Raw genomic sequence first — 21,719 nt, 5'->3', positions numbered from 1 at the left:
AGCTGGCCCGCTCCTGTTTGTGAGGGATTAATGATTGTTTCTTGTGTGACGGCTTGTGTTCATGTCGACGTTGTTGTACGCCGCATGTATTTTCTCCCCTGTGTGTGAGAACATTTGTTTTTTGTGAGTGTATATTAAAAACACCACTACCCTGTGTTCGCTGCTTCCTGCGCCTCATTCCTCCTCCACAATTACCAAGCCTTAACAGAATCCCGCACCACGATAGAAGGCATGGAATCAGCGGGAGCAGCGGCCACTCCTCTGCCCTCGATGGAGGAACGCGTACTCCACCACACGACAGTCCTCCATCGCATCGGATCGGCAATGGACCAGATGATGGACAGATGGGAGAGAAGTGGTATCCTCTCTCCACCTCCACCTCCCCCGATACAGCCATCTTCGCCTCCCATGACGTCTGGCTCTGGCGCGCTTCGTCTGGCGCTCCCGAGGGAGTACGATGGGGCGGCGGCTGGGTGCCAGGGGTTTTTGCTCCAGCTTGAGCTGTACCTGGCCACCGTCAGACCTGCTCCCACGGGGGAGGAGAGCGTGAGTGCCCTCGTTTCCTGCCTGACGGGCAGAGCTCTGGAGTGGGCTAATGCGGTCTGGAACGGTCCAGACTCGGCGAGGGACCACTACCCGGAGTTCACACGCCGCTTTCGGGCCGTGTTCGACCACCCTCCGGAAGGAAGAGCGGCGGGTGAACGGCTGTTCCACCTCAGGCAGGAGACGAGGAGTGCCCAGGACTTCGCGCTGGACTTCAGGACCTTGGCTGCTGGGGCGGGGTGGAACGACAGGGCCCTCATAGACCACTACCGCTGCAGTCTCCGGGCGGACGTCCGCAGGGGAGCTGGCCTGTCGGGACACAGCTCTGTCCCTGGACGAACTGATAGATATGTCCATACGACTGGACAACTTGCTGGCTGCCCGCGGGCGTTCGGAGAGGGTCCTGCCCGTTCCACCCCCGTGCACCCCCGCCCCTACCCCTATGGAGGTAGGGGGGCCGTGCCAAGGGGCACCGGAGGAGGTGGCTCCTCCTGCACCAGCTGTGGTCGGAGAGGACACACGGCCGACCGGTGCCGGAGGAGCCAGTCTGGGAGTCGAGATGGTAGGCAGAACACTTCTCGGTTACCTCAGGTGAGTCAGCACCAGATTCACCCAGAACCCCCTGTTGGTCATGTGTTTTTACCTGTTTTGTTTACTAAATTTTTTTCCCTCTTCCCAGCATAGGGCGCTAGTCGATTCAGGCGCAGCTGGGAATTTTATGGACCGTGGACTTGCCATTAAGCTGGGCATTCCGCGGGTGCCGATAGATTCCCCTTTCCCGTGCACTCCCTAGATAGCCGACCATTAGGGTCAGGGCTAGTCAGGGAGTCTACGGTGCCACTGGACATGGTAACGCTGGGGAATCATAAGGAACGCATTCGTTTTTTCCTTATTGACTCGCCTGCGTTTCCGGTGGTGCTGGGGGTCCCCTGGCTGGCTGGTCACAATCCCCGTATTTCGTGGAAACAGGGGGTTCTCCAGGGGTGGTCAGAGGAGTGTTCAGGTAGGTGTCTAGGAGTTTCCATAGGTGCCACGTCGGTGGAGAGTCCAGACCAGGTGTCCACCGTGCGCATTCCCCCGAATACGCCGATTTGGCGATCGCTTTTTGTAAAAAGAGGGCGACTAAATTACCACCTCATCGACAGGGGGATTGTGCGATAGATCTCCAGGTTAACGCTGCGCTTCCCAGGAGTCACGTGTACCCCTTGTCACAGGAGGAGACGGCGGCTATGGAGACATATGTCACGGAATCCCTGGGACAGGGGTACATTCGGCCCTCCATCTCACCCGCTTCCTCGAGTTTCTTTTTGTGAAGAAAAAGGAGGGAGGTCTGCGTCCGTGCATTGATTACCGAGGTCTAAACGCTATTACGGTGGGGTTTAGTTACCCACTACCTCTCATCGCTACGGCGGTGGAATCATTTCACGGAGCGCAGTTCTTCACAAAACTGGATCTCAGGAGCGCGTATAACCTGGTGCGTATCAAGAAGGGAGACGAGTGGAAAACCGCCTTTAGTACCACATCGGGCCATTATGAGTACCTCGTCATGCCGTATGGGTTGAAAAATGCTCCAGCCGTCTTTCAATCCTTTGTTGACGAGATTCTCAGGGACCTGCACGGGCAGGGCGTGATTGTATATATCGATGACATTCTGATATATTCCGCCACCCGCTCCGCGCATGTGTCCCTGGTGCGCAAGGTGCTTGGTAGACTGCTGAAGCATGACCTATACGTTAAGGCTGAGAAGTGTGAGTTTTCCAAACGAGCCGTCTCCTTTCTGGGTTATCGCATTTCCACCACGGGGGTGGTGATGGAGTGTGACCGCATTAAGGCCGTGCGTAATTGGCCGACTCCAACCACGGTGAAGGAGGTGCAGCGGTTTTTAGGCTTTGCCAATTACTACCGGAGGTTTATCCGGGGTTTTGGCCAGGTAGCGGCTCCCATTACCTCACTGCTGAAGGGGGGGCCGGTGCGTTTGCGATGGTCGACGGAGGCGGACGGAGCCTTCAAGAAATTGAAGACGCTGTTCACCGACGCACCCGTGTTGGCGCACCCGGACCCGTCTTTAGCGTTCGTAGTGGAGGTGGACGCATCCGAGGCTGGGGTGGGTGCCGTGCTATCACAGCGCTCGGGTGCGCCATTGAAACTCCGCCCCTGCGCTTTCTTTTCGAAGAAGCTCAGTTCGGCGGAGCGTAAGTACGATGTGGGGGACAGGGAGTTGCTAGCAGTGGTTAAAGCTTTGAGGGTGTGGCGGCACTGGCTTGAGGGGGCTAAACACCCCTTTCTCATCTGGACCGACCACCGAAACCTGGAGTACATCCGGGCAGCGAGGAGACTGAATCCACGTCAGGCGAGGTGGGCCATGTTCTTCGCCCGGTTTAGGTTTACCATCTCCTATAGACCGGGTTCCCTAAATACTAAGGCCGACGCGCTGTCCCGTCTCTATGACACGGAGGACCGGCCCATCGATCCAACTCCCATCATTCCAGCGTCTAGGCTGGTGGCACCTGTGGTATGGGAGGTGGACGCGGACATCGAGCGGGCATTGGTGTTGGAACCTGCGCCTGCGCAGGTGCCCGTGGGGCGCATGTATGTGCCGCTCGGTGTTCGTGATCGTTTGATTCGGTGGGCGCACACGCTACCTACTGCGGGTCATCCTGGTGAGGCGAGGACAGTGGGGAGTCTAAGGGGGAAGTACTGGTGGCCCACCTTAGCTAAGGACGTGAGGTCCTATGTCTCTTCCTGTTCGGTGTGTGCCCAGAGTAAGGCTCCTAGGCATCTACCAAGAGGGAAGTTACAGCCCCTCCCCGTTCCACAACGACCATGGTCGCACCTGTCCATTGACTTCCTGACAGATCTTCCCCCCCTCTCAGGGGAACACGGCGATTCTGGTGGTTGTGGATCGGTTCTCTAAGTCCTGCCGTCTCCTCCCATTGCCCGGTCTCCCTACGGCCCTGCAGACTGCGGAGGCCCTATTTACCCACGTCTTCCGGCACTACGGGGTGCCGGAGGACATTGTCTCTGATCGAGGTTCCCAGTTCACATCCAGGGTCTGGAGAGCGTTTATGGAGCGGCTGGGGGTCTCGGTCAGTTTGACCTCCGGTTATCACCCCGAGAGCAATGGGCAGGCGGAGAGGGTGAACCAGGAGGTGGGCAGGTTCCTGAGGTCGTATTGCCAGGACCGGCCAGGGGAGTGGGCGAGGTATATTCCCTGGGCTGAGTTAGCCCAGAACTCACTTCGCCACTCCTCTACTAACATATCACCCTTTCAGTGTGTGTTAGGTTACCAGCCGGTCCTGGCACCATGGCACCGGAGTCAGACCGAGGCTCCTGCGGTGGAGGACTGGGTCCAGCACTCCAAGGAGACCTGGAGAGCCGTCCAGGACTCACTAAAGGAGGCCAGTGCGCGGCAGAAGAGGAGTGCTGACCGCCACCGCAGTGAGGCGCCCGTGTTCGCACCGGGAGACAGGGTCTGGCTCTCGACCCGAAACCTGCCCCTCCACGTGCCCTGCCGGAAGCTGGGGCCGCAGTGTGTGGGGCCCTTCAAAGTCCTGAGGAGGATAAACGAGGTGTGTTATCGGTTGCAACTCCCTTCCTATTACCGTATTAACCCCTCGTTTCATGTGTCTCTCCTCAGGCCGGTGGTAGCTGGTCCCCTTCACGAAGATGAGGTGCCGGAGGTCCCTCCGCCCCCTCTGGACATCGGGGGGTCCCCGGCGTACAGCGTACGGGCCATTCTGGACTCGCGACGCCGGGCGAGGGGCCTACAGTACCTCGTGGACTGGGAGGGGTACGGCCCGGAGGAGAGGTGCTGGGTGCCGGCGGCGGACGTCCTGGACCCATCTATGTTGAGGGAGTTCCACCACCTCCGTCCGGATCGCCCTGCCCCTCGCCCTCCAGGTCGACCTCGAGGCCGGTGTCGGCGCGCGTCAGGAGGGGGGTACTGTCACGATTCCCACCGACGGTGGCGCCCCCTCCTGCTCGGGTGGCGCTCGGCGGTCGTCGTCACCGGCCTATTAGCTGCCACCGATTCCCTTTTGCTTTTCCCTTTTTTTATTTTGTGACACCTGTGGTCAATTAGCCATTAGAGGGGCTATTTAGTTTAGCTGGCCCGCTCCTGTTTGTGAGGGATTAATGATTGTTTCTTGTGTGACGGCTTGTGTTCATGTCGACGTTGTTGTACGCCGCATGTATTTTCTCCCCTGTGTGTGGGAACATTTGTTTTTTGTGAGTGTATATTAAAAACACCACTACCCTGTGTTCGCTGCTTCCTGCGCCTCATTCCTCCTCCACAATTACCAAGCCTTAACAACATGCCACAGTATTCCGTCTAAGATTAGCATATCCCAGGTATCTTATCCAGGTTTCTCATAACCGGGATACAAGTTTTTTGGGGTTATTGTAAACGGGATATGATGTTTATATGCTTCAACTCAAAAACAGAATACTTAAGTATTCCGAATAATAATGGGATATTGGTGTGCACTAAACTGCTATGGTGAAAGCCCTTCTGAAGAAAAGTAATCTAGATTCTTCAGCTTTTAGCCATTTTTGGCTAATCTCCAACCTTCCATTCTTAAGCAAAATTCTGGAGAAATTGGTGTTCAAACAGATATTATTTTTTAAGTGCCAACAGCATTTAAAAAAAATCCAATCTGGTTATCGTGCCCAGCACAGAGACAGTCTTCGTTAAGGTAGTAAATGATTATAGAGCCAACACAGAGACAGCCTTAGTTAAGGTAGTAAATGATTATAGAGCCAACACAGATGCCAAACAGCTCTCTGTCCTTGTACTCTTAGATTTAGGTGCTGCATTCGACACTGTTGACCATGATGTCCTTCTGGACACACAGAATTGGTTTTAGACCTATTTAACCGGTCGAGAGTTTTTTGCAACCCTTGGTGAACATAACTCAGAGAAAATACATATCACATGTGGCGTTCCACAAATTTCGATTTTGGGTCCGGTACTGTTCAGTTTATATATGTTACCCCTTGGCAGCGTTATCAGAAAGCACAGCATTGATTTTCACTGCTACGCAGACGATACACAACTTTACATTTCTGTGTCACCAGAGGATTTTAGATCCACTGAAAAATGATTAGACTGTATTAGTGTTTTAAATACTTGATTGGCTCATAACTTCCTCCAGTTAAAGACCAAGGTTCTTATTGTTGGACCCAAAGCACAGAGAGGGAATCTAGCCGCACATTTGAATTCACAGGCAATAAAGATAAAACACCAGGTAAAAAACCTTGGTGTTATTTTCAATTCTGGACTACATTTTGAGTCACACATTAGGAATGTGACCAAAATAGCTTTTTACCACCTGAGGAACATTGCCAAGGTGCGGCCGTTTCTCTCTCAGGCTGATACAGAGAGACTCATCCATGCTTTTTTACAAGCAGGCTTGACTACTGTAATGCTCTCCTGTCTGGTCAACCCAAGAAAGCCATTGGTCAACTACAAAACATACAGAATGCTGCAGCATGGGTACTGACCAAGACCAGACAGAGAGCACTCATTACACCGGTTTTAAGGTCTCTGCACTGGCTGCCTGTGAGTTTAAGGATTCATTTTAAGATTCTTCTCTTGGTTTTTAAATCAATCCACGATAGTTCACCCCAATACATGTCAGACATGCTTTTAAGTTATGTACCCAGTAGGTCCCTCAGGTCCTCTGGCAGTGGCCTTTCAACTATCCCAAAGCCTAGGACCAAGAGGCATGGAGAGGCAGCCTTTAGTTATTATGCCCCCAGCCTCTGGAATAGCCTGTCAGAGAACATGAGGGGGGCTGAAACTGTGAACATATTTAAAATAGATCTTAACATCTTTTTAGCTTTGCTTTTCCTTCGGGTGCTTTTTAGTTGTTCAGTTAGTGTCATTCTTTTGTTTTTTATCTTATGCTTGTTGTGTAGTAAATATTTCAGCTTTTATTTTCAACGTTTTTTTATTCGTTTTTTTCCTGTAAAGCACATTGCGTTTCATTCCATTTATGAAATGTGCTGTTTAAAGCTTGATTTCATTTGATTTGCATGTAAACGTGGTCAATGACAATCCCCAAATGTCATTACACTTTTTGGTGTTTTGTAACAGATGTCTCTTTCCATTCATCAAATGGTGTGAGTGCACAGTGCACTGTTTGGAACTGGAATTATTTTGGAGTGGATGAACATGTGCAGGTAGCTGACTTTTTGAAGTTATTTGTTTGACAATAAGATGAAAACATCCTAACTGGATGTGTTCATGCCAAATTAAAAGGTAATAAAACATGTTTTACCCTTAAATGACATGTACTTACTATTAGGCCAATAAAAAAGCAGGCCCACTCAAGCGGGTGCACACATAGGAGGTCTATTGAAAAAAATAGACCCCCCCCCTCGAATGTCACGGTATAATTCGCACTCTGCCTATCTTAATATGCAAGATATAGACCGGAAAACAGTTTTTGGGTATCGTCAACGATCGGGGTAAGTGTGTGTAGACGGAGCCACATGTCAAGATGGGGAAAATCCTCCTACAGGACTTACCTGATGCAGTTTTCTCCTCGCTTTGTGATCGGTCACCCCAATCTGTTTTCAGTTGCCGTTTCCTGATCTCTTCATCATACATTTCTCCTGTGTAGCAGCATAGATCATTTTCAGACACCATGAGGTCTATCTGTTCAAGTAATGTTGAAATCTCGGTTGGATCATTCATACTCTTTTTGCAGGTGAGATACCTATTTCCACACATTTCTATGAGATCCATCAGATCATTGTTGTCCTTTAGATCACCCAACCCAAAGTCTTGGTCATTCTTGTGGGTGAAGACGATTATTGTAAAGGCAAGGGCTCGCTCTCCAAGCATTCTTTCCAGCCACCCCACTCCCATTTTGAATTCATCAATATGCTGACCCAATGGTAGAAGTAAGAGGACAGCATTGATACCCTGCTTATGCACAAGTGGACCTATGTGATTCTCCTGGGTAAGTTCAGAACTCTGCAAGCCCAGCATGTTGATGACAGAGACACAACGACCGGACAAATCATACATCCTGGGTGCTATCTGTGAGAGTTCTGCTGCTGGTAGATCATCTTGACCAAGAAGGAGATTTCCAGATTCAATCTCCATAGAATCAGTGCCACCAATCAATGCAATTGTCAGAACAGGTGTCACTGAAAAATAATTATAAGAACAATTAAATGTACATACTGTAAGTTAGTAGCTGTAAATCACGTACAATGCTATGACATGATGGTTGACTAAAACAATCTCACCTGTCTTACTTCTAATTGTAAGTTGCTCTGGATAAGAGCATCTACTAAATTACTAAAATGTAAATTTCTTACTACTTTGTGCGAAATTAGAAGACGTTGTGATTTCTTTCTTTTCTTCATCAGTCTTGGTTGTCTTGTTATCCTGTTGGTCGCTGTGTTGACTCTTAATGTCTGTGATGTCAAAGGCCTCAGCCTCCAACTGTAGAAATAGTTGCAGTGCTTTAACACAAGCTCTAACTACTGAGAGATGTTGGTCCAAATTGCCAAGTATTCTTGAAAGAGGCTTAACCTAACTTGTACAGGAAATGTAATATCACTTATACTGAACATTTCAATGACCCCCCAATTGTTTAACAATAGCATAAACACTGCTGTTGAACTATTTCTTACAGATTTTTTGCTCACTGTGCCAACATTATCCATGTTGATTGAAATGTGGGGGTCAGTAAAGTGATCCAGATGAACCATGGTATCTTGATCTTGATGAGCCGAAGGAATTGTGCAAGTGGGTATTAAACTTTCATCACAAGGATCCACCAAATCATCACTTTCGTTTTCAATGTCTGTTAGGTATAGACAGAGACAGGAGAGTTGTTTTTTGTTAGGACACTTCAAGATTTAATATTCACTTGGCTCTATTTTAACAAATCTAACACAATATTAAATCTTAGTGCAACCACGCAGTGCTGTCAAGTTGTGGGTGTGTCAGAAATATTTCAGTTATTTTTACAGCGGGAATAATGGGCGCAATAGCTGGCGGTGGCGCAAAAGGGCAGGGTTTGGATGAATAAATAAGTTGTAGGTGTGACAAGAGCTTGACCACTCACAGGCCAATCAACATTCTTCATGGCGTTATACTGCATGCGGTTGTCTCAAATTGTGTAGATTATTAACAGTCTTTGCATTATAATCAACTCCAATTCGTCTGGAAGGAACGCAATATTGTGGATTGATACAATTATTAAATAGCATTCAGTAACGAATAATAGCAACAATAAAATGCATCCAGTTTTGCTAAATATGTTATTTTCAATCCACATTGTTCTAGTTGGCTTCAACATGTAGGTCTATATGTCTTTACACATCACAGTCGCACTTCTCCAGAAATAAAAAGGCTCTTATTAATTGTATTTCATGTGCGAGGCACGTTCTCAATAGGCAAGATCATTTTGCCATTGATATGGGACTGAATAATTAAAATAAGTTTGAAGTGGGGATGGAAAAGGGGGATGGATATTTGAACACGCAAAATGAAGTATGTAGGTGGGTCGTTCCACAAAAAGTGCCATAATGATTTGACATTTTAAGTAGAAATTGTGCACTAATATTGCATTTTATAAGCCGTTTATATTAAATGAAGTGCCCTTTCATATAGACCACATGGAGAATTCAATAAATCTGATTTTTTGAAATGTTAATAGAGATTTGCTAAAGTGCCAAAATTCAGCATTTTACATGTCCCTCCGTGCACCCTCTGTGACTTCTAAGATTTTAATCCACTTAATCCCAACATTTCTCAAAGTTTTCATTGTAAAGCCCTAGCTATTTGTTGCTTTGACAAAGTCATTTCTGAATATTATTATTTATTTCATGTGATTAGTGATTAATTTACGTCCCTGTTACGGGAACTGAACTCTCATTTTAATATGGTGAAATTGTTCCTTTTTAAATATACCTTTTTTCAAATATAAATCCTAGTGTAAAAGCAGGTGAATTGGTCCTACTCTTTTTGGAAATGTTCTGGTGTTTTGTGGTCAAACAGAGCATGTCGAGCATAACTTTACCCATTGATAGACAGGCTAGAAATGTTTTAACAAAAAAATATATATTAAGTTTACATTCAATTGCCACCCCCTGTTGCACACAACAAGCTTCCATTCTCCCTGTCACAAGGGGATAACCTCTTGAGATGGAAAACCTAGTTTTTTCATTAAGTTGAACATGTTGATCATGTTATGACAATGTTAAAACTGAATTGAATTGGTGGAGCGGCCCAGGTACAGTATGTGAATTGTGAATTATACAAAAGCATGCGGGCAAAAACCTCCAAAATATTTCAAGGCACTCTGATGAGTAGACACGTTTAAAACCTCTTATTGATAGGCTGCTTGGCTTATGCATGGCCAGGATAAAAAAAATATGCACCGACTCAGAAGAACCAGACTTCGTTGTAGTAGGATAGCCTATTGATGGCTTGATTTTGAATTAAATGAAACATAAAACAAGAAATTGTACAGGAAAATAACTTAAACGTTTCTAAATACTAGGGTCACCGGCATCATCGCATCTCTCGATCCATGATGGGCATATGGACACATGTCCATGGAGGGGGTTTTACACACATCCAAAATAATAACAGGAACTGGCTAAAAGAATGTCTAATACATAGATAAAAAGGGAACGTTCGCTCACTGTTTTGCTGCTCACAAACATGGTTTAATAAAGCTTTGGTGATTAAGATGTACAAAAAATATAATCTTTACATGGGCATTGCGCCATGGCCACCGCGGACAAAATCCATGCTGTAATCATCTGCGTTTGCAAAAAGAGCTGATTTTAGTGGTTCTCAAAAGTCCCCACCTGCGCTTCTTGAAATTGGCACTTTGGCGCACATTTTAAGGACACACCTCAGATATTGCCACCCCTCCCCCCAGTGCAAACGAGCTGATGTTAGACAGGTAAATTGCCAGACCTGGTGCAAGAGATGGAAAATGCCAGAGCGACAGTTTTTACAAGCCAAAATTACTAACTAACGTGTGTTTGACAATAACCGCCTTGGCACCAGCTGAAAATAGTGCCAACAGAATCAACGTTACCAATCAATGCAATTATCAGTTGTGTCGCAAAAATATAGTGCATAATAACAAGAGCAATTGAGAGAAGTGAGTATCTCTAAATCAAAGTTATACTGTGAGAATTAAATGATGGTTGACTAAAACGCTCTCACCTATCTTACTGCTTTGTGGGAAATTAGAAGAAATTGTTGTGATGTCTGTCTTTCCTTCATCAGTCTTAGTTGTCTTGTCATCCTGTTGGTCGCTGTGTTGACTCTCAATGTCTGTGATGTCAAGGGCCTCAGGCTCCAACTGTAGAAATAGTTGCTGTGGATGTATCATGGGAGTATCAAAATACATATCTGGATTACATCATTTGAGTACAAACATTTATACAAGTATTTTGTTAAAGTTACTGTGTAAATTAAAAGGTAGTGATCAGATTACATTTACTTCAGACCCAAGGTTTGAAAAAAATGGGAACGCCCTTGTCATGCAAATTCTGCATAGGTCTGCGCAAATATTAATAACATATTGAAAAGATGAGTCAGTTATTTCAGAAGCTAGCAGATTCATTAACTACCAACAACAGCTGCAAATCCCAATGAAACTACATCATGTTTTGATGTTCACTTTCCTTGCTTTGTCTAACACTATCATGAATCTAGAAAATAGGTTTTGTGGGTCAGCGTGCAGTATATATTTAGTTTCATAGCACAAACGTTTGCTAGCAAGTTTCTCACAGTCTTTAGCTGTGGCCTGCCAGGGCAAGTCCAGGAGGGATGCCTAGCAGTGACCTAGCAGTGACCCCACTTCCCAATTTCAGAACACTATCTTCACTGTCCTAGATGAGTATTTAGGTTCTGGTCAAATCACCACAAAATAACACGACTTTTGGGCTATTTTGCTGAAATTACACAAGAATGTTACAAAACCTCCAGGGCGTCCGTCCTATTGTAGCGGCTTTGATGCAGTAACGGTCCCTTTATCAACTTTTTATTTTTTTTATTAGACCACTGGCAGAACAGCTCCCCTCCTTTGTAAAGGACACCAGCAGTATGGTCTCAGAACAGCTCCCCTCCTTTGTAAAGGACACCAGCAGTATGATCTCTATTATTGAATCTCTTGATTCTCTCCCTGTGAATACTTTGTTACTTTTGATGTTGAGTCGTTATACACGAATATTCCACACGAGGGCGGTATTGAAGCCATGAAACATTTTCTTCTGCAACGTGACCCTAACCTTCCAGGGCATGCGTTCTAACATTTACTGAAATAGTACACACACGTTTAGAAACTATTTCATGTTTCTAAATGATTTCTTTATTCAGACGAAGGGTACTGCTATGGGATCACCTATGGCTCCTAACTATGTTAATTTGTATGTGAAACAGTACTCAATACTCTCAAAAAATATGTATTGCCTAACATTATTATATGGAAACGGTTCATTTATGATATTTTTGTTCTATGGAGGGGTGATGCAAAACAGCTCCAGGCATTCCAGGCTTTTCTTAACTCTTGTTCTGAGCACCTGAGATTTACTATGCAATCTGTCACTCGTCAAATCCGTTTCCTTGATCTTCTGGTTGTGTGAGTGTAACAGTGTAGGTTCCGTCCCTCTCTTCGCCCCAACCTGGGCTCGAACCAGGGACCCTTGCACACATCAACAACTGACACCCACGACGCATCGTTACCCATCGCGCCACAAAAGCCACGGCCCTTGCAACGCAAGGGGAACAACCACTTCAGGTCTCAGAGCGAGTGACGTCACTGATTGAAATGCTATTAGCGCGGACCACCGCTAACTAACTAGCCATTTCACATCGGTTACATGAGGATAATGTTCTATACACTGATATATACAGGAAACCTACTGATCGTAACGGTTTGTTGAGGGCTGATAGCTGTCACCAGCTTCCCTTGAAAAACAGTTTTCCCTACAGGCAATTCTGTCGAATCAAAATCATTTGCAAACAAATAATCAGATTTCGACAGAAATATGGCTGAGATGCAAAGAAAATTCAAGGACAGCGGGTACAAAAATGGTCAGATTAAAAATGAATTTAAAAAAAAGAAGCATTCTTACTACCTGCTATTCAAAGTGCTCTGAACAAATTAAGGGGAATTGTTCACAAACTTTGGCACACTAAGATCGGTAATGTGTTTTTCGGACATATTCTCGCGGGGCAGAAATCTCAGAGCACAATTGTTAAACTCTGATTTACCACCCCAAAACAACGCCTCTACTGGATGGAAACTACAAGTGTAATGGCTGCGCTCGCTGCAACACAGTCTCACAATCAATTCGTGCATATATGCACATAATGTATTTCAGCAAATTTAGTGCGTTTTTGTGTGTTTTTGTGTGGCTTAATTCGTGCGAAAAGACACTAATTTAACCAGTAGGCTACACACAAGCCTTTGCAACAACCATATAGACGCGATAGTTTATATTTCATTTTTGTTCTTCTTAATGGCTAATTCAACGTTATGAATATACATAAATGTTGTCTTTGTTTAACCCTGTTTTAAAACGTGTCGTTTTATGCCTATATGCACTGTTTTAGACTTTCTGAACCTAATTTTTGCGAAAAGACGCACATTTACGTGCGACTTAATTCGTGGGAAAATTTGTTTTATTAATGCCAATGCTGTTTTCTGTGCTTGATTTCGCTTAATACTTTGGATACTGGTGCACTTGTAATCAGAAGGCATTGAAAGAAATGTATTTAATCTTCCACTCCACTCTTCCGATACATTTATTTGCTCCAGACAAGATGATATTCAACAGGTAGGCATTTTGAAACCGTTCAGAGATTACTCCAAGTAATGGCACTCTTTGGGATCTTTGCCAGGGAACATTTAAATACATTATCAATGGCAAATACTGTTTTCTATGCTTGATTTCACTTAATATTTTTGGGTGTTGTGCTCATTGCAGTCAGAAAACATGTTGGCCGATCAAAACCCTTGCGGGTGATGTTGCTTTCTCTCCCCAAGTCGTACAAGAAAATAACGGAAAACTGACCCAAGATCAGTACTGTACTGCAACTTCAACCCAATGTAATGCGGAGCGCGTTCCAGCACGTCAACACAATCGGCTGCAGGGGAGGTTACTTTCTGTGTTGTTCAATTTATATAAGAATATCAAATTAAATGAATCTAAGAAAAGCTTTTCCAGGCAGTTTGAATGTATATTCTTATTCTGTGCAGATTCTGTGTAATTTGTCCTACAACACAAATGCGTATCATGACTTCAACAAAAAAGGCAACTTGGAACGTACCCGATCCTCCCATGCGATCATTCTCTTTCCCGGTAAGTTAAGTATGCAAATAAACCGCAGCTAGAACTTAACTACGTGTTTTATGTTTTTATTATGCTTTAAACAGAAGGCGCTGTGAATTATTGGCCTGCTCTGATATATGTGATAGTTGGCTTCTAAACGAGTTGGAAAAAGTGGATTTGGTGTCAGATGGTATCCGTTTAGTGTCAGAATGATATCTAATTGACTGATGGACAATGACCTGCTAAGTGACTTTGTTACATTTGCAATATGTTTGAACAGGGATGTACCATCACCAAAATGGCATTTTGAAATCAACACTAAAAATGGCATCATCATAGTCTCTAGGCCGTGCCGAGTTCAACGAGACGCCCCGCTTGACCGTAGCTTGCTCTGAGAGCAGCAACCGTGAAAAAAAGTAGGCCCAAAATGAAGCCTGGCCCTAAGTTTCAAGTGCTTTTGGGTGACAGCGAGAGAACCGTTAGGGTTAGAAGGACAATTCGACCACAGGAATGTTCCTGAGGTCCTCCCGATCTGTGCAAGCCTAACCTTGACCGTGTGGCATTAGCATTTAATAGTAAAAACATGTTTTTTTTAATCTCACAGATTACAATGACATGTCTCCCATAGGAATACATTGTCCCAAATTCAACCTGAAGCCTATGTGGGTTATGAATGCCTTATGAACCTGTCTTCGATGACATACCATCAGGCCACTATGAGGTCTACCTGTGTCGATTCTAAGCTTCCTGGAGCAACCAGAAGTGGTTAAATTCACCCTAAAGCTGTTTTGATATAACCACGCTGGAGATTGTGAAAATCACTCAATTCAACCCTGTGTAAATCAGTCAATTATTAACATAAAGTCTTTAAATTCAGGATTATGTAAGAGCATACCCCAATAAGAACATGTGTTTACTTATAGCTTCCTGTGCCAACCGGAAGTTGTTAAAAACACCCTAAAGGTGTTTCTATATAACCAATCTGCAGATTGTGAAAAAAAATGGTTTGAAAGTTAATAAGATAAAGTTGCAGCTGTCTTTGATATGCTCAAAATGAACTCACTGCTATCTTGAAATCTAGAGAAAGTGTTTTAAATAAGCATCCTATCATTTGAAATTAGTTGAAAGGCTAAGTGACTCACCTCCTGAGAGGAAGTTAACAGCCTATCAACATTCAGTTTTATTAGAGGGGGTGGGTGTGCCCCCTGTTGGCTGAACCCGGATGGGAACTGTAAATGCACTGTAAATCAGTCATTTATCCCAACAGATGTCAAAGAAAAAACTCTCACTCACACACACACACACACACACACACACACACACACACACACACACACACACACACACACACACACAGGCACACACTCACAGCAAGGATGGAGTGACAAAGTGCGGTGCTTAAAGACACACAGAGCCTGCAATGACATTACCATTATCTCTAGGCTATGCTGAGTTCAACAAGACGCCCCGCTTGATCGTAGCTCGCTCGGTCTAAGCGCAGCGACCGTGAGAAAAAGTAGGCCCAAAATTAAGCCTGGCTCTAAATTTCAAGTGCTTTTGGGTGACAGCGAGAGAACCGTTAGGGTTAGAAGCACAATTCGACCTCAGGTATGTTCCCGAGGTCCTCCCGATCTGTGCAAGCCTAACCTTGACCATGTGGCATTAACCCTTAGCAGTGAAAAGAAGGTGTTAACATCAAACAGTTTGCAATGACTTTTCTCCCCATAGGAATACATTGCCTATTCCCCTAAATTCAACCTGAAGCCTATGTGGGTTATGAACCTGTCTTTGATGACTATCCATCAGGCCACTATGAGGTCTACCTGTGTCGATTCTAAGCTTCCTGGAGCAACCGGAAGTTGTTAAAAACACACTAAAGGTGTTTTGATATAACCAGCCTGCAGATTGTGAAAAGCACTGCATTCAACCCTGTGTGGATAAGTCAATTCTTAACATAGAGACTTTAAACTCAGGATTATGTAAGAGCATACCCCAATCAGTATATGTGTAAACTTATAGCTTCCTGTGCCAACCGGAAGTGCCTTAAATATGGGTCACAGGGGCTGTTTCGAAGGGTTAAAAAATTCAGATCATTTAAAAACTTCATATGTGTGACTAGGTAACCCTCATGAACTGTAAATCAGTCATTTATCCCATCAGATTTGCAAGAAAAAATAATACACACACACACAGCAATGATGGAGAAACACAGTGTGGGGCCTAGAGACACACAGTGCCCGCAATAGTTACTTTTGTTCAAACTGTCAAAGAACCGTCAGAGCTCTGAAACTTTAGAAACCTGTTCTAGAGCTCAAGTCGATAGTGCACGGTAAGTTATGTGGCTCTAGATGGTTCTCAGACCGAGAAACAGCCTCGTACATTTGCAATATTTTCAATTCATTTTAACATCACGAAAATGGCGACATTTAGAAATGTCCCACAGCCGCAAGACTAGGTGCATTGAAACCGCCTCGGCCCATAGAGACGGACCCCAACGTTTCTGTCCGATAGCTCATTCAAGGACCCCGTAGCAACGCCCCAAAAAAAGTGGATTTTCAGCACCAATTAAGGTTGTTGCTCGGGCACCGAATGACCTATCGAGCCGAAACTCGGGATTCGGGGTCACCTCACATAGGGTTACACATAATGTCAGAGCTGGACCCGCAGCTAGAACGTAACTACGTGTTTTATGTTTTTTTATGGTTTAACCTGTCTGAGAACGTGGGACGCTTGCGTCCCACCCTAGTCAACAGCCAGTGGAATCGCGTCGCGCGAAATACAAATACCTCATAAATGCTATAACTTCAATTTCTCAAACATATGACTATTTTACACCATTTTATAGATACACCTCTCCTGAATCGAACCACGTTGTCCAATTTCAAAAAGGCTTTACAGCAAAAGCAAAACATTAGATTATGTTAGGAGAGTATCCTGCCAAAAAAAATCACACTGCCATTTTCAAAGCAACTAGCATGCATCACAAATACCCAAAACACAGCTAAATGCAGCACTAACCTTTGACAATCTTCATCAGATGACACTCCTAGGACATCATGTTACACAATACATTTATTTTTTGTTCAATAAAGTTCATATTTATATATAAAAACAGCATTTTACATCGGCGCGTGACGTTCAGAAAATATTTTCCCTCAATGAATCAGCGCTACAATTTACAAAATTACTATTCGAAAACATTGTTAAAATGTAATATTGTCATTCAAAGAATTATAGATTAACATCTCGTGAATGCAACCGCATTGCCAGATTTAAAAATAACTTTACTGGGAAATCACACTTTGCAATAAACGACGTGGTATGCTCAGACAAATAGGCTAGGCGATACATGTTAGCGCCATCTTGGAACCATCTAAAATCAAATATACTATTGTAAATATTCCCTTAGCTTTGATTATCTTCATCAGAAGGCACTTCCAGGAATCCCAGGTCCACAACAAATGTAGTTTTGTTCGAAAAGGTTAATAATTTATGTCCCAATAGTTCCTTCTTGTTAGCGCGTTCCGAAGGCTACTCATAATGTACGAGGCGCGCTGGACTTGTCGTCACGAATGTGCAAAAAAAATATATTTACGTTCGTTCAAACATGTCAAACGTTGTATAACATAAATCTTTAGGGCCTTTTTCAACCAGCGCTTCAATAATAGTCAAGGCAGACGATTGCATTGTCTTACTAAACATTTTGGAACAAAAGGGTTCCCATGGACGGGAAAGCGTGTTTACGTTCAAAGACGAAAGAAAATAAAACATGGGGTCGACTCGTGCACGAGCCTCAGTCTGATGGTACTCTGACCGGCCACTATCCAAACGCGCTAATGTTTTTCAGCCAGAGGCTGGAATTACACCATTCAGCTTTTTCCCGGGTTCTGAGAGCCTATGGGAGCCGTAGGAAGTGTCACGTTACAGCAAAGATCCTCAGTTTTCAATAAACAGAGCCAAGAAGAACAAGAACTTGTCAGACAGGCCACTTCATGTAAGGAATCTTCTCAGGTTTTTGCCTGCCATATGAGTTCTGTTATACTCACAGACACCATTCAAACAGTTTTAGAAACTTTAGGGTGTTTTCTATCCAAAGCCAATAATTATATGCATATTCTAGTTACTGGGCAGGAGTAGTAACCAGATTAAATCGGGTACGTTTTTTATCCGGCCGTGCAAATACTGCCCCCTATCCCCAACAGGTTAACACAGCGAGCCATGGAGAGGAACCACAGTCACTTCCCGGCCATCCCGAGTTCATCGGGCCAGTTGATTATGCATTTCTGCAGTATTTTTGAACATGCCAAATTCGTGATGCTAAATGCCCATTGAAACATATTGCAAATGTAACGCGTCTTTGCAATATGATTCAACAGTGAAAAAACATCACCAAATGTACATGATGAAATCAACACAATGAGCAATGGAGAGGTTCCACAGTCACTTCCCGGCCATCCCGAGTTCATCGGGCCAGTCAATGTGCCCCAGGTGATTGGAATGGGTTATCAGAAGCACATTTTAAAAATGGTTTCTAATGCCTTTAGGGGGGAGCAATGGGTCTAAGGTTGGGTAGGGAGCACCCCCCCACCCGTGCCCATCCAATAGGGGGCGCCCTTGGTCATTTTGGACATTTTTCAAAAAATAATTTAAAAACAACAGAGTCCCACTTCTCCCTCATCATACATGACAAATAGACCATCTAGGTTGATTCATGGCTTAACATGGGGCTATATATCATTTGGGCAGTATAAATGCCATTTGGACATGGTTCACTGACTTTTGGGTTTGGAAGCCGACTTCCTATGATCGTACATGGCAAATGGACAAAACATCCTGATTTGGCAAATTCAATACTTTCATATTGTTTTTGGAAATTTCTTATGGAATTTACTGTAATTATAAATGTCTTCTTATGTGATCCTAGAAAGCTTGCATGTTCAAGATGGCATGCGAAGGTCGCAGATCTATGGAGATCTTCTCAATTGCTCTGATGTTAAAGTCTGGTCTCATAGACTAGACGTAACATAGTAAACGTAAATCCGGGACACGGCAGAATTTTGAACAGCATGTACTTTTAATGCAATCTTAACCACAATTTAGGTTATTTGGTTTTGCTATTAGATGCAGCACAGTGATAACACATTCTGTTGTTCTATAAACAAAATATCAGATATTGTTTTCCCATTGGAACATTGTTTTGCTTTTAAATGGTTGGAAGCGCAGTGATGACCCATTTAGGTGACAACTAAACCAAAAATCTGACATTGTTTTCCATTGGAATTTAGTTGTGCTTTTAGAGGAGTGAAAGCATAGTGATAACACATTGGGAAATCAACAAATATTTGGCTGTCTTTTTGAGTGGGTGATTATAGGTTGTAATTACATTTTACATAGATAGCAGACACTCTTATCCAGAGCAACAATTAAGGTTAAGTGCCTTGCTCAAGGGCACATCGACAGATTTATCATCTAGTCGGCTCAGAGATTCAAACCAGCAAGCTTTCGGTTACTGGCCCAATGCTCTAAACTGCTAGGTTACCCTGTTGTCCCCTGTCATTGATTAACGTCTAAGCCAAATATTTCCCAATTGTCCACATTGAAATGATGTGCCCAGTAGAATGCTTGTCTCTTTGTCTCTGTTTTAATGATAATTTTCCTGATTTATTTGAGAGTCAATTCCTGACACTCTCTGTCTTGCTGTTCCCAACATGATGTTCCTCAGTTACTCACATGTTCTTCTGCTTGACATGTACACTCAGACGACGGATCCAGTGCGTCTTCACTCTTTGTCTCCATTTCCTTATTTTCTCCAGTCTCCATTATTAGCTGCTAATAGTCACTGCAAAAAAAATTAAGAAAAATCAATCAGTTGTATATTATTATATTCACTTCAGTTACCTTACATCAAAACAAAACCTTTGTTAGTATTTTACTATATAAAGCAGCACTTACTTGAAAACAGTTTGGTTAATAGTAAATAATACAATTCTACTGTATCAGCAGATTTAGTAGAATTTACACATTCTGTTCATGTAATCTAAGGACACTGACGAAAGAACAATACGACTATTACAAAAAAGAAGAAAGAAAATAAAGAAATAAATGAATAATGCTAAGAATAATGTGTGTGTAGAGTGTGTGTGTGTGTGTGTGTATCTCTTCACAGTCTGCGTTGTTCCCTGAGATGTTGTTTAATCTGTTTTGTTATATTTTATTGCTTGCCTGAGTTACCTGAGGTGGAAGAGAATTTCATGTAGTCATTGCTCTATAGAGTACCAGTGTCAGTGCAGTACATGTTGAGTGTCCTTCCCTATAGGTGTGCTGAAAGTCATTTGTTAAATTATTCACAGAGAAATATCATTGTATCTGGTCAAACACAATCTTTTCTATAAGTTTGCTAGAACTGGCAGCAAGCTGATTGGGCGGCTGTTAGAGCCAGCAAAGGGAGCGTTAACATTTTTGGGTAGCGGAATTACTTTAGCTTCCCTCCAGGTCTGTGGACAAACACTTTTCAAGATACATCACAAAGTACCATTGGGTTTTGTAATTGGTTTGCTTGAACATTGACATTAGCTCCATAATAGATAACATGATTGGTTTAAATAGAACAATTATGTGAATCTTTACAGTGTCAAATTTGAGCTTGACTTTATGTCATTTGGTATGACATATTTACAAACACACAAATAAACATAACAAATAAAACAAATATATATATATATATAAAGGAAAGGATTCGTTTTTTTTTAAGTCTGTTTCGCCACATCTATGTAAATTCATCTTTACATTAGAATGTTTTGTTTTTATGCAACCCTGTTAATTATTATACACTACATGGTCCCTGTTGTCATTATTTACCTGATAGTACACAATCTAATTGGTTTTGATTAAATGTTTTATTTTAAAGTGTTTGATTTTATACTACTTACACTGTATTATACTACTTACACTGCCATACTACAGTTACCATGAGGTGCAACATAAACAAACATAAATTATAAAGGTTACTTACAGTTTGCAAAGTGATATCCATTTGTTGTTTGTTCATAATGTAGACTGAAGTGAACCTTTTATCCACAGGGTTTTTATAAGGCCTTCAGTATCTTTCAAAGCCTAATTTCCTGGAAATCACATGACAATGTGTAAATGAAACTTAAGACATTTGAGATGGCAATACAGTTTGGTTAGCAATCAGTACACTGTAACTAATACTGTTTATCGCAAGGCAAACATTTATATAAGACATTCATAAAATTATATATTTTACATGAATGTAAATTAAAAATGAAGTGCAAAGTTCCCAAAATCCTTTATTGGAGTGGTGGGGAAACAAAACTCATTTGTGTAATGCAGTATAAATTTGACCTCATTTAAAAGTTATATAGACCTTTGAGAATGCATACCCCCACCCTATCACATGATGAAGACAGAGTTTTTTCTCAGTGACTAGCCTTTATAAAGCAAGTTTACAAGGATAATGAGTTTTGTTTGCTCCGAGAAACTGCATAGCATTGTGTGTGGCTGTGGTGGGTAGATGTAAAAGTGCATTTGTGTTTATATATGTGCTTGTCTGTGAATGCTATTGTGGAATGTCATCTTACCGGCACCAAGATAACCTCAGGTGTGTGTGTGCAGGAAGTAGTTGACAGAGAGTGGGGAAGAGATGCAGTGTCTCTGCATCTCTGCCCAGTCCTATACAACAGGTGCCATGGAGTCCTCATTCTTAGTCATTGGGATCTCAGACAGTGGAATTTGAGTGTTTAGCTTCTACATCTGAATGAAGGGACAATATAGTATTGCGTTCTTTGTATGTCTAATGTAGTTTTTAGGACAAACTATGATGTTAATCTAGA

The 21,719-nt window shown here is 43.4% G+C and overlaps 1 protein-coding gene across 11 annotated transcripts in view; it reads right to left on the bottom strand.

Annotated features, from left to right (window-relative positions):
- The window catches only part of LOC106607151 (interferon-induced very large GTPase 1), a 53,063-nt gene extending 31,879 nt beyond the window's left edge, over nt 1-21,184 (bottom strand). For 5 of the 11 annotated variants that reach the window (XM_045720441.1, XM_045720442.1, XM_045720443.1 and 2 more), the window contains exons 1-6: nt 20,879-21,184; nt 19,597-19,705; nt 10,751-10,904; nt 8,194-8,366; nt 7,876-8,002; nt 7,075-7,701 (exon numbers count right to left, since the gene is read on the bottom strand). In XM_045720441.1, the coding sequence (XP_045576397.1) occupies nt 7,075-7,701; nt 7,876-8,002; nt 8,194-8,366; nt 10,751-10,904; nt 19,597-19,686 (1,171 nt within the window). In that variant the 5' untranslated portion in view covers nt 19,687-19,705; nt 20,879-21,184. Of the gene's footprint in view, nt 1-7,074; nt 7,702-7,875; nt 8,003-8,193; nt 8,367-10,750; nt 10,905-19,596; nt 19,706-20,097; nt 20,188-20,878 lie in introns of all 11 variants that reach the window. The other 6 variants (XM_045720436.1, XM_045720434.1, XM_045720437.1 and 3 more) reach the window with 4 other exon arrangements.
- Nucleotides 21,185-21,719: the final 535 nt, after the last annotated feature.

The sequence above is a fragment of the Salmo salar genome, chromosome ssa06 (genome assembly GCF_905237065.1).
Source record: "Salmo salar chromosome ssa06, Ssal_v3.1, whole genome shotgun sequence".
Taxonomy (NCBI): domain Eukaryota; kingdom Metazoa; phylum Chordata; class Actinopteri; order Salmoniformes; family Salmonidae; genus Salmo; species Salmo salar.
Note: the sequence above shows the minus strand (reverse complement) of the source record. Positions and strands in the feature narration are given on the sequence as shown.